The sequence below is a fragment of the Nothobranchius furzeri genome, chromosome 1 (assembly GCF_043380555.1).
Source record: "Nothobranchius furzeri strain GRZ-AD chromosome 1, NfurGRZ-RIMD1, whole genome shotgun sequence".
In the NCBI taxonomy this organism is placed as follows: domain Eukaryota; kingdom Metazoa; phylum Chordata; class Actinopteri; order Cyprinodontiformes; family Nothobranchiidae; genus Nothobranchius; species Nothobranchius furzeri.
The window spans coordinates 88,552,501-88,566,448 of record NC_091741.1 but is presented as its reverse complement, the minus strand read 5'-3'; the positions used below and the strand labels follow the sequence as shown (position 1 = coordinate 88,566,448).

At 43.0% G+C, this 13,948-nt stretch overlaps 1 protein-coding gene across 1 annotated transcript in view; it reads left to right on the top strand.

Annotated features, from left to right (window-relative positions):
- Positions 1 to 13,948, top strand: part of ccdc88b (coiled-coil domain containing 88B) — an 81,308-nt gene that overhangs the window by 55,441 nt on the left and 11,919 nt on the right. The window contains exons 20-24 of the mRNA XM_015947043.3: positions 4,364 to 4,525; positions 6,257 to 6,534; positions 6,720 to 6,863; positions 9,809 to 9,995; positions 12,751 to 12,896. Coding sequence (XP_015802529.3) covers positions 4,364 to 4,525; positions 6,257 to 6,534; positions 6,720 to 6,863; positions 9,809 to 9,995; positions 12,751 to 12,896 — 917 coding nt within the window. The remainder of the gene's footprint in view (positions 1 to 4,363; positions 4,526 to 6,256; positions 6,535 to 6,719; positions 6,864 to 9,808; positions 9,996 to 12,750; positions 12,897 to 13,948) is intronic.

Here is a 13,948-nt window from a genome sequence, read left to right as displayed (position 1 = left end):
GACCCAGAGCCCCACAATAGGCGCATCGTCCCTCCTGAAAACGGCGCGCCCGTTCCTCGGGGGGCAAATGACCCAGTTGCATGGGTTCCTCCATGGGTTGGTTCTCCTGACGGCGGGGGAAAGTTCGGGATTGTACGGGAACCGCCCTCACTCCTGGTCTGGTGAGGAGGCAGCGGTCCAGCTGGAGAGCCAGGTCCACCGCCTGGTCCAGGGTGGTTGGAGCCTCGTGACCAATCATGCCCTCGCGGATGCGGGGTGACAATCCCTCCAAGTACACAGCCTTCACCGCGGCATCACCCCAGGTTAGACGGGCAGCGGTGGTCCGGAAGCGTGAGGTGAATTCGGCCACGGTCTGAGAGCCTTGTCGAAGCTGGAGCAGGCGTGTCTCATCTGCGACCTCGCTGCTGGGATGAACGAATGCCTTCTTCAGTTCTTTCACGAAGGCTTCATAGTCGTTGCAGACTGGGGACTTCTGATGGTACAGAGCAGCCGCCCATTCACCGGCTCGCCCAGTCAGCAGGGAGGTTAACAGAGCCACGCGAGAGCAGGAAGTCGGGTAGCGTGCCGGCTGACACTCAAAAGTCATTGACAGAACGGCCAACATGCTCTCCGGGGATCCTTTAATCCCATCCCATTTCTCTGGGAGACTTAGATACGGCTCCACCACGTTAGGAGTGGCAGATGACTGTCGTTGGAGGGCTGAGGAGAGTTGGACTACCAGTTCGGTGACGGAATCGAGTTTGGATGCGAGGCGATCAGTAACAGCACGCAGCTGATTGTTCTCCACACGGAGTTGGGCGTTGTCCGCCTCCTGGCGTTCTACTCGGCTGAGCAGCTGCGCTACCTCAGCTCGCAGCTGTGCGATCTCCGCTGGGTCTACTCGTGACTCAGTCATCCTGTCAGGTTCGGTGGGCTGAGCTGGAGTGGTTATGAGACCCAGGCGCGGAGAGAGTGGTGGATGGAGACTGATATGTGGCAGCGTGGGAAGTTCTCTTCCCGTATGGTCTGTAGAGTTAGTGTCTTAGGTCTTAGAATGGCTTGGCGTCTATCGTTAGATGATGACTGAGTGCCGGCTCCGCTGTGACAGGTCCTTAAATAGGCTCAGCGGGATGACGTCACCGGGAAGCGTCGGTGCAGGCATGCTGGGAACTGGAGTGCAGCGCCAGCCCGGCCCGCAGAGGAGGTTAAGAGGAGGAGTTCATGACACAAACGAACTGAGCTATCAAAGCTATTTTCTGATCCGCTTTGCTGTACGCCCTGAATCCGATGCCTGAATCAGAATCAGAATGAATTTTATTGCCAGCGCTCCAGCGAACCAGAGCATAGGAACTTGACTCCACAGTACAGCCTGACCAAGATTACACACACACATATAAACAGGACAGATACAGGCAGACCACGAGAGCAGCCATGACGGCGCTCATTTCAATAGATGAAGAGGGGGTTACATGAGGAGAGTTTGGGGAGGGAGAAAAAGGCATTAACAGAGTTACGCCGGCAGGGTGTAGCTCTACTATGCAAAAAAAACCACCCAACATATAAGCACGAACGTCACAGTTCACAATGTGAGACCTGGTAGGTAGGGGGGAGGGGCTGGGACCCTGGTTTCCTCAGCGGGAGCTGCCTGTGTGGCGCTCGGCCAACTGAATTCACAGGTGGGTGGGAGGTCACGGGAAAGCACAGAGCACAGTGAGTGCCTTCAACTTGATGAACTCGATGCAGAGACCACAATCTGAAGGCGGGGGGGGGGGGCGGGGGGGGGGGGTAGGTAGGGTTTCACAGCATTTGTCTGCATTCCTTCCATCGTGGGGGTTTTTGCACGCAACTCCAAGGCTGTTATGGCGTCAGGTTCGGATAACAAGACTTTGTTTGGGTCAGGCAGAGATAATTTTTCTCTCTGCCTTAAAGTCTGTATTGATCATTCAAATCCTCCAGTGAAGCCAATTCGGTGATTAAACATCTCCACACCGTCCGGTGACCCTCTCCGAGATGACATCCATTTTGCGCATTAACACCGGTAACGCAGCTAAGACATTGTCCAGCTTGCGATTCACCTCGAGTAACGTCCCAGTCTGTGAGGTCTCTGCCCGGACAGTGCCGTCCATGGTTGCAGGTCGCCCTCCAATCACTCCCGTCATCCCAATTTTTCGGAAAACCAGATATCCTCCCACTCCAATCAGAAGAAATCCAGTGATCATCAGGCCAAATATCCACACATCTTCGACGTCCTCAATGGACAGCTGAGAGAGACAGATGACATTCCACTTCTTCCAGGAATCGAGCATATATCCCGCTGCGTGTGTCCCGTGAGGGCAAGTGAGAGCCCCCTCCTCCGTTCTCATCGTAGAAAAAATCTTATCAATCGCATTGAATGACCAATTAATTAAATCCATTGCTGAAAAATAGTGATTTCCAGAGGAAATGCAGAGAAGCGCTCTGTAGGCAGACGGGACAAAAGAGCCTTGGGAAAAGCAGATAAGGGAGCAAAGCAGAAGCGTCTCTTCTCTGTGAGTGCCAGGAGAAGAAGAAGAATCACACATATGTTGTACTTAAAATGAAATAAAAAGTAATTATGTGTGTTTTGACTATGTCTGTCACGTAATTTAAGATTTATTAGCTTGTAACATTTCGTAATTAAAACGACTACAAAACAGACATTGCACATATGACGTCACAGCAGAACCTCTCCTCCCCCAGCATAGCTGCTGCTCACCACATGGCCAGATTTACAGTGGTTTTCTCCACGTTTAATGATCCTCGATTCATCCTGAAGAGTGTTTCTTGGCTTGCTAAGCTAATCTTCTCCTCTTCTTTGTGTCTCTTTGATAACGTTAATTTAGTGAGATGAACCTTTGTAGACCTACAAGTATTTTTACACAAAACCCAAAATACCTTTTGCCCATGTTTGAAAATGAATGCTTTCTTGGCATCAGACTGTCTTTAACATTCACGGACAGCATGTGTGAAATCCATGGCACATAACAAACAGGATTAGAGTAGCTTTTTTAGCCCCATTGACTTGGATTCATTGTTTCTTATTTCCAGGGACCCATGGTCCAGATGTAGGTGGGTGTGACTGTCTCCCTTTAGTAGCTAGTTATATTTCATATTCTCCTCCTCCTCCTCTCCTTGAAGATGCTAAAGAAACGCATTTCAGAAAGCTGCTAAACAATTATAAATTTGTAATAAGAATGACATTTATTCTATCAAGAAAGATGATTTAGAGAAGATATATTTGAACAAAGTTATGGGTAAAAATGTATAACCAGAATGATAGCGAGAGTGAGAATGAAATGACATTTAAAACTACAGACAATACAATTTATAATTATATAAAACAAAAAGGCTTTTAATGAACAAACAGCAGAGAAGTCCCTTGATCTTCAACACCTTGCTCACTTTTTTTTGTAAAAGCTTTTTTTTTTTTTTTTTTTTTTTTTTTTACTTTTTACCAGGCATGTCCAGTTGTTGAGCACAAAGCAAAGCTAGTAGATGCATGTTATTTTTGCTGACTATTTTTAATCCGGTTTTTTACAGGAGGTAAGATATGAAGCAAAGCAAATTATAAGAAACATTGTATGCCATTTAACTCACAGTTTGATGAGTTTTGGTTGATTTATTCTTTTGATTTGAAGAAAATGAAACACTGTCTCCAGCATGTCTTCTTATCAAAGCTACAAAAATAAAAAATTAAGAGGGTTTTAGCTTTACAGCTCATCTGGGGAAGCAGCGGTTACAGCTCTGATACTAAAATCAAGAATCTTCCTTTTTAGCTGGGGACCAAAGCACATTGTGACATCAGTAGTTAAAGTGAGATGGTGAATTTTTGCTGTGAATAAGCAAAAAAATATGTAAAGTGCCCTGAACAAAAATAGAAATCATTAGTGTATGATTGAGTCAGCAGTGTGCTTTATCAAACACACACCAAAATGTGAGGTTACAAAGGAAAAGAAGAGCTGCTGCACACTAAAACTGAGCTGCATACACACACAAGCATGCACACACACCCACGCGCATATGCATATGATGCTTTTATGTCTTCTTCAATTCTACTGATCTACTTAATCCTGTTAGTACTGGTCATAGTTCCTAATCGGCCCAGCAGGACAGACAACACAGTGTCAGTAATCAGATCTCCTCCACCAGTCATATAAGAGTAAATGTTGACATCATTTATAGAATAGAAAGAGTCACTTACATTTAAAAGTCCTACCTTACTGAGAGTCATTAAAAGGTCATCTAGTGATTTAGTTTAATTAAAAGTACAGAGACGTGACAAAGATGACACACACCATACGATGCAGCTGCTGCCTCGCTCAGCTCTGTGTGTGTGGCTTAAAACACATCTTTCTCTCTCCCTCAGAGAGCGGTAACAGTGGCAGGAAAGGAGGCTTTGCTGATGCGGCTGTCTCAGTCCCAGGAGACGTGTGAGCACCTAAAGGAGCAGCTGGAGGCTCTGCGTCGGCACTCCCTCAGCCTGCAGGACTCCTGCACCAAACTACAAACACTCAACACTCAGCTACAGGTGATCCAACACACTCACACTGCAGTAGGCTGGTAGAGAAAAAGACGTTGTCACCACTTACTGAAATTTTCCTCCACTTCTCCCATCTTAAAGCAAATCGAGTTTTATATATATTTTTAATTAAAGGGTATTTTGGGTTATTTTTGTGCGTTTAATAATTACCATTGTACCTATTGTAGATGGTTTCCTATGGAGAAACTGTTTATGTTCATTCACCTAGCAGACACTTTTATCCAAAGTGACTTACAGTTTAACCAAACATGAATGGTCCGTGGGAGAAAACCGGAAGACCCGGAGAAAAATCACCAGTGATGGGACTTAGAACACTTGCTCTTTTGAACAAACCAAAGCGATCTCTTGGGGTGGGGGGTGTCCCTACTGATGTCTGTGAGAGTGAGCCATTCAAAAGATTCACATCACTAAAAAACCCACAGGCTTTGGGAGAACATGCTAACCCTAGACAGAAAGGCTACAGCTGGGTTTAGAACCTGTGACCCTCTTGCTGCGTGGCAACGGTGCGACCGTGCAGCCCACGCGTAGAAAGAGAAGAAAGAAAAGGATCTTTTATGCAGCGCCTCTCTAGAAATAAATCACAAGGCGCTTCACAAAGAAAAAAAGATTTGCATGAGTTAATGGCTAGTCTTGATAGAGCCAAAACCAGATGTTCAAAAATAGTTTTTATTTCGTAAACCTTTACACTGCTTTCAGTTTGTGTTGTATATATTGTTTTCATGAATGTAAATGAAAAAAACCCAACCTTGCTTAACCTTGGATGCACCAAAATTACAGCATTTTTTGATATTTATGGCTGTATTCAAAACACAAATTTTCAATTAAATAAACATAATATAGATTTGACAGTGGTATGAAGTTATATAAATTGACAATCCTGTGATCTGCTGTGAAGTAAGGTGGCAGAGTCCCCTTTCATTGGCTGCATTCTGACTAGCTGTGAGCTTGTCAGTCCTGTAGGGTGTGAACTCGATTTCTCTTCACAGTGGCTGTTCATGAAACTCCTATATTCTGCCAAAAGTATTGAAGCATGCCATTAAATCAGTGTAATCAGATGTTCTAATAAAGACATGGATGCATCTCTCATGTGCCAGGAGCAGCGGCTCTACCTAGAGCCCCTCCTGGATATCGAAGCTTCTGACTGGGGCACATGGCTGGGGCACGAGTGGGCGTGGCCAGCATCAGCTTGTTTTCTTAAAGCGACAGAGCCCTAAATTGATAAAACAATTGATAAAATAGTATATATATTTTTTAGTTTTACTCCAAAATCACTAAAAACAATTCAGAAGTCCCTTTAGGAAATAATTTTACACATAGAGATGATTGGCCAGCATTAGAAATTGTTCCATAAAGACAACAGAGAAGGTAGTGTGAGTATTTTCTATTGTATTTTGCCAATTTTACAAATGAACATTTAAATGCACGGGGGAAATAGCATACTGACAATAATTTAGAGACCCACGGGGTTTCACAGAGCCAGTTTATATCTGATTCTTTCTCAATCAAGTGCTCCAATCATCCTTCAGGGTGCACAAGGCTGTGAAGCCAAAGGTCAGTTGGTTATGTTGAGTTTATGTTTCCGTTTTGTAAACAAATTTAATGGAATAGTTTATTTTTGTACTTAAAAAATGCAGAAATTCTATAACTTGTTGAACACACCAAATCTTAAACTTGGTCTTTTTCTTCTGTTTCACATTCTCCAAAACTACACACCCTCAGTTAGAGCAGGCCTCTCTGAGCTCCCAGCATGCAACGGTTCTGGCGCGCAGCAGCGAGAGTGAGGCCCGTTGTGCTGCCCTTGAGGCTGAGTCTAAGGTGTGGGCGCGGGAGCGTGAGGAGTCCGTGTCCAGGATGGAGGCTCTGAGGCGCGATCACGAGCGGATGACGGCTCTGCAGCAGCAGCAGGAGGTGGAGCTGGAGGAACTGCTGGAGAAACACTCCCAGCTGAGGAGCAACTACCGCAGCCTGGAGGCTCAACATAGGGAGCTGGAGGCGAGGTATACTCCTCGCGTGTGTGTGCAGAGGTTTTCACTGGAAAACATAAAATCCTTATTATTTTTAATCACCTGAAGCACTATTCTTTCCCCTAAACCCTAAATATGCTCAGGAACAACACAGAAACCTACAAACCTCCCCATGATCGAGCAGCAGACACTTATAAATATTTTTCAACATTTTCAAGGTACAAAGAGCTCCTGGACAGTAAAACCCAGCTGGACGAAAGAGAGAAAGAGATCAAGACGGAGAGACAGAAGATGGAAGAAGAGGCCCAGAGCAGGATAGAGAGACAGCGAGAGCTGGAGAGGCTGAGGGAAGACAACGAGAGGTAACTAATCCAGACAGCTTCCTCAGCATCGCATTCATGAGATCTGATCGGCCCTTTCATAGCACTTGTGTTCATTCGAATGCAGAGAGCAGCAGCGGTAATGCCTCTATATGAAGCACAGCGAGCAATACAGGAATCGATTTGAATGCAAATGTGCTAAATAATGCACTGGGTGCGTTTTTGTCCCTGATCGCAGACCTTTGGTTTGAGAACAGAAGTAACAAGACTTCACTCTATCAGACAGCAAAAACAAAACTCATAAGTCACAAGTAAATAAAGAATAAAGGAGTTATACCCTGAGATGCTTTCTTTGGGTTTTTCAGAACCATCTTAGATGTTTTAAAGCGTTTTCTGGAGGGTATTTAGGATTAAGGCCAGGCTCACTAGGATCTGCAGTTCAAAACGAGCATTCCTGATTATAATTCCTCTTGAGGCTGATGGATATATAATGATAATGATCATCACCATAAGATGCTTGTGTACTATAATTAATTAATCAGTCATCACCATGCGGATGTAATTGATTGCTGACTGTTACTAATGACAGGCTGCCAGGATGACGACTGCACATGACGAGCAGAAATACATGACTGTTATGTGCATGCACATATGTGCTATTGTAATAAAGCTAGGAGTAATGAACATACAGGTGGTTTAATTATATGTGATTAATCCCTTTTTCATGTATAAAGCCACCTTTACATCCCTCCACAGGCAGTTTAACCATCTTATGAGCTGCTGAAGCTTTTTCTATGTGCTAAAGTCTTTGACTGGATGTAGATCTGAATGGGAATAGCCTTGATACACCAGTTTGTCCTCCGATAAACCAAAACTTTTTGTCATTGTTCTGCTGGAAACATGACTTTGACTGAATCAGCCTGAAGGTGAGCCGGCTGAGGTTTTCCACATCTAAGAGGCTGGAAATGCAGAGTTCCAACTCTCATAATTCCTCTGATGAGTGCACGTCAACACCAGTAAATCAAGACTTCATTTCCTACCAAATCAAGTTTGCATGCCAAGAAAATAGATGCACAAATTGGTGTGTAAACATGCACACCCAGAGCTGCGCATTTTGTTCTGTGCAGTGAAATTGTAGCTTCCGCTCCACTTCTGGCACATTTTCAACCCTGTGCTCTAGTTTGCACAGTCTGACTTTTGTGTGCAGAGGTGTGGATGTGTTCCTGAGTGCTTTAAGCTGACTTCTGTAAATAATATTAATAAAACACGTTTCCTCTTATTTCTAAGTTTAATGCAAAGTCACACAATTCACTGTGAGTACTGAAAACTTAGTGAGTGCTGCGTCAACTGGAAAGGAACAGAAATGCTTCTTTTGTCTTTAAACTTTAAACTTTTCTAATCAATGAAAGATGGAATGTATGTTTTTGGAAAAGCTTTATTTTGGAAACACCCAAACCAATTCTAATGTCCATTCCCCTTCCTTCAGGCTCCCCCCAGAGTCACAGAATCTGATGGTCGCACAAATATATCATAACACCACCCAGACAATGGGTACTGCCAAACATCCATAAAAGCATAACCTGTTGTAGAGGCGGGAGGTCAGATGAGCAGTTTGATGGAGGGGTTATCATCTAATCATTAAGAATGAGACGTGCACAATGATTGGACGAGATTTTTTTCAGGATGGCGCATTTCAGAGGTGATTAAAATGGTTAATTTCTTGAATAAACTTAATTGACAGGTAAAAGTAATTGTCAGATTTATATTGCATTTCAAAATAAGATCATCTTATGTTGAGAAATGTCAAAGTCAAGCCTGATTCTCATGGCTGGATATTCATGCCAATTTTGCACAAGCCCAGCCTCCTCTGACAACATTAAAGAAGCACATGATTACCATAACAGCTCTAAAGATAAACTTACCAGATAATCATATCATGTGTGGTGTGTTACGAGCACTCTTGTCTGCTCAGAAGGACATCAGGAGTGCTCAGATAATAAATCTGGGCTTTCAAACATGTTGGATTGTCTTGGTCTGATTTTTGGGGACAAATGAACCTGCTGCCTGCTGAATGTGATGTTTAGCCAATAAGGATGATGGGAGCGTGCTGCACGCACGTTGTCTACCACGTTTGTTTACTTTGAAGTCACGTTTTATCTCACAATATTTCCTGTCTCAGTGGGGAATGCCCGTGAGTGAAATCAGTTCTTGTTTAGTGTTAGAAAATTTGCTGCTCACCACACATTGTAGCACTAAAACTAAAACATCCGTGATTTTTTTAACACCACACGTGGGATCTCTAATGCTTTGACAGTCAGTCAAAACATAGAAAAACCATTTTAAACTCTTGCTGTGTGAATCAGACTATGTGTTGTCAGTTAGCTCTGATTTTCTAGATTCTCTGGTAACACTGCATCAAACACAATCTCAAAACCCTAAAGCGTTTACCTTGTGACCTGTCACGGAGTGCCAACCCAACCTTTGGGAACCACTGCAGCAAGACATGACAGACTCTGGCTGTTGATGTCGGTGTGACCGAGTAGCCTGATTAGCTAAATTTATTGCTTCAGTTGACTCTCACGACACCATTTTTGGCAACAAAAAGGAAATGGTTCCAGTGTTGCAGCTGCTCTGCGTCAGACATCAGAGAAGTCTGTGACTGATGAGCGGTGTAAACCCCTCAGACGGACAAACGGCTAAAATAAAGCAAACGATCATTATTATTCCTGAACTTAACTCCCATTTATCTGAAATAAACAGAGACGATTGCCTGTATTTCATGAACACTTAGGGACTTATTAATGGGCTCCCAGACAAATTTGTCTAAGATGTTGTCAGATTTATTTGTCAGCTTTTGTTGAGCTGTGTAAGGATTTGTAGTTTTTTTATGATAATGATAATTTGAGCTTTGGTTTGAGGGCACTTAGCAAAGTGTGACTAAAGCACTTGCAGACGCAGCAGTGATGGTGTGTGTGTCGGTGCTGCAGGCTGCAGGCCCAGCAGAAGGACTGGTTGGCCTCACAGGCAGAGCTGCTGGCTCAGGGTTCTGTGCTGAGGGCGGAGCTGAGTTCCTCCCAGCTGGAGCGGACCCGACTCGAGGGGGAGCTCAGCGACCTGAGGGAAACCAATCAGAGTCTGGACCTCAGCAGTGCTCGACTCACCAGTCAGTACCAGGTAATGGGACCCAAACATCCACACCCACAGCATCCTGCAGATTCCCAACAGACCGAGCAACACATGAGTTAATGTTTCATAATGGACACGATCAAGATGCATTACCCACTGCAATACAAACAAACACATATCAATAATTTTTGGGCAACTTTTGAGAAATTTAATAGGAATTTGTTGCAGGTTTGAGAGTATGTCATACAGATGTCAGAGAAAAAGCTATAAAATTGTAAGTGGGGAGCAGTAGCTGGCTGATCTCTAATCCGTGATATAAAAGCCATTTTCAGCTTGACATATCATACAGAAATGATATATTTTTTCACAGAGAAAATGAATACTAAGCAGCTCTCTGAAGGAGCAGAAGCATATTTACCATTAATAAAGCTTCAGTATAATACTGTCAAAAAAGCACAGAATGCTGAAAACATTTTAAACACGTTTGACGGATGAAACAGATGGAAATCGACTTTCTGTAAAAGGTTTAGGAAGTCAACTAGCAGATGTGTCGTTCTGCTGCTCTCCCAGCAGCTCATGAAACCACTTCTGAATCACCTGGCACTGGGAAACGGTCTGCTAAAAGGCATTTGATGGTTGAAATGAACTGGTTTGGTTCACGACATCACTGCAGACTACACAGCTTTTTAGAGGTGCGCCAGAATTTAAAACCATATTTTCCTTGTTCTTGTTGAATATAGGCAGCTTGGCGTGTGTAATGTAGTATAGCAAGAAGCCTGTGCCGTCTCTAACCTGCTTTCGTATGTAAATTAATAATGTAGCGATGGCCACAGAGAAACAGTTTGTTCTGAGAGAAGCTGTTTAAAGGGGAACTGGGCAGTTTGGGCTTGCTTTTTGCACCACCAAATGTCCGTTTGTAGGACCAAAAGTAAAACTGGTCTCCTCGCTGTGCGTTCGTCTTTATAACACCTTAATCTAACAGCTGGAACGTCTCCCAGACTTCCTTTGTGTCTACAAGAGTGATTCCTCACTAAACAATAAACAAATCAGCTGTGTTCATGATTTAAAACATGCTGGAACCAGACTGCAGCAAGCGGTCCATTTCAGCATAGTAAGGCTACGGGACACACACACACCCCGTTACACACACAGTTCCTAGCTTTAGGCAGCCCCATAGAGCCAATAGGGTAAACTGGCGCTCATTTAACATTCATGTCCTGGTTGCGTGGGGGAGGCAAACAAACATTTTCATTGACGGGTGTCATTATGGGGCTGTGCTTGGCCTTTTTGAGCTCCAACAAAGTTTCATGTGATTTATAGAGGCTCAAAGAACAGTTTCCAATTGAAGGAGAACATCACTCTAGGATGACTTCAAGTAAAATGAAACAAATCTTTGACCGATTCTATGAAAAATGTACATTTTTTCATAGAATCAAAAAATCAAGTAAATTTAGCTCATCATCTAAGTTGGATTTGATTTTAACCAAATTAACAAAAAGACTCAGTTATATAGTTCAACATGTCATATTTAATTTAACAAGAATTTAGTTGTTAAACTGACAAATAATGAAATGTTTATTGGTTTTAATATTTAAACAGTTATAGATTCATCTAAAATAAGTACAGGACTAATCCAACATTTCACAATATTTTAAACTTTTGCTAAAAATAGCAGATAAATAATATAAAATAAAGAAAAAAATAACCACTTTCCTGGTGTAATGAGAGATTTTCCATTTCAGATCAGCTTTTTTGTCAACTCAAGTGACTTTTTCCACCCTGTACAGTGTTGGGTACCGTATTAGACAGACGTGATAGCTTAGATCTCATTATGTGAGAATGCAGAGAGGGAACGTGAAGCAAAGTTCACGGCAGCATCTCTCTGGTCCAGCAATTAACCTGAAACTGCAGCACTTCTCACCGACAGAGCTGCTTTTGACAGAAATGGCTGCAAGAGGACATAATAATTGGCCAGAGGTATACATGTAGGTAATTAGCAGCAATATTGAGTCAACGTTTAGCTTTCTGCTGGTATGAGATCTGAATACTCTTTGAAATTCAATAAATAAGCTGTGAGCATCTATTTAGATTACCTCTCTTTGCCTTTTATTTGAAACCTGATGTGTTTACTTACCTTCACCTTGGATCTAAACGCTGCAGTAAACACCGTGGGACTCGATTCACCTGTTTTGGTGCTTCAGTTAAGCTTCCAGTTGGTCTGTGTGTGAGAGCATTTAGCCTTTTGCTTTACAGGTTCAGAAAGTTTGTTCTTCAAACAAGTTTTACAAACATCTCTGATGATTTAGTTTATTAGATCAACTCAGATCTTCAACCTGGTATCCAGGTAAATTTAAACCAACACACACAGAGAGCTCTGAGGTCTCCTGCTTTACTGACCTTGTAGCATATTTAATATTTTTTAAATCTATTTAATAGACAGATTCTTTACCCGAAGACTAAAATATGTGCAGGAGTTTTCTTTCCTGTAGTGGTGAAATAAAATGTTACTAGAAAACCTTGGATTAAATAAAGTAAAATGACAGCAGGTATTAAAGTCCAACTAAACGTTTTAGTAGCTTATTATAAGGCATTAATGTTTTTTTTTAATCAAAATTTCAGCAAATATTTTGTAGTGGCATTTCAGAATAATAAACCAGGCTTAAATTATTTTAGATCATCAAAAATGCTTAATGAATTAAAAATGCTCTCGCTTCAATCAAATAAATCCTGTATCACTCTGATGTGAAAAAACATAAACATGCACAGAATAAAACCTGTAACATCTGATCGCACGTCTGCGTAGCTTCTCACACAGCTAAAGGGGAACATGGAGGAGGAGAACCGACACCTGGCTGAGCAGAACCAGAGCTTGCTGAAGGAGAACCGGGCCTTGCTGGAGCAGAGCTTGGAGCGCAGAGACCAGCACTACTCACAGCAGAGGGAGTATCAGTGAGTAACACACACACACACGCACGCACGCACGCACGCACGCGCGCGCACGCACACACACACACACACACACACACACACACACACACACACACACACACACACACACACACACACACACACACACACACACACACACACACAATAAATACCAAGATCAGAAAAGACGGATCTAAGGAGGAGAACCTTTACAGACGGTTGTGGAGGGGCTGCCTTCACATAACATGTGAGTGATTTCCTAAACGGCACGGAGAAGGTCTGAGTCTGTGAGACAACAATTTCACAGTCCAGCAGCACTCAGCAGTCGGCCTTGTGACTGACTCCCAGATTAATTCAGAGTTCACAGTGAGCACGCAGAGCTGGTTTCACTTATACACTCTAATGAACTTCATTTATAATTTCTACCCTTTTGTGTTTCAATTTTCAGCTTTTGTTCTTGAAAGGATTGCTTTTTCCCTGCCCAGGATTTTCTCCTGTTAAGCCACAGATAACACCAAACCCACCAGTAATCCTTTATAAATGCTGTACATCTGAGTCCAGCGCCCAGTCATGCAGACGTTACGGCCTTTACAACAGAGATGCATCCGTTACAGATCTTATATGGCATTTTCATCAGTCATCTGTATGGTTTTCATACATAACTCAGCTGGACAAACAGGAAACTCAAATCTGAAAGAAATCTAAAACGATATACATTTTTTAAGTCTCTACAATGCTGCATTGTTGCAAAAAGAGACAACATGTAAGAAGAGCAGGCAGGTGAGACTGCAGCTCACTGAGAAATAATGAGTTTAAGAACAGAAACAGGATCAGATTTAGTTTTTCCTGACAACAAACAAACACATAGCAACAAGATGATCTGGAGAAGCAGGTGGAAAAGGGCAGATTTAGATACTGTGGGAGGTAATTGCTGAACGAGGAGCCGGCGGATGATGCGCTGAGGTGAATGGGACCAATTAGGAGGTCTGCGATCATCTCTTTGATGGAGAACGACAGGTTGGGGACATTCAAAGGAAGTGTATGAGCCGGGGGGAAATAAAAGGCGGCTTGTT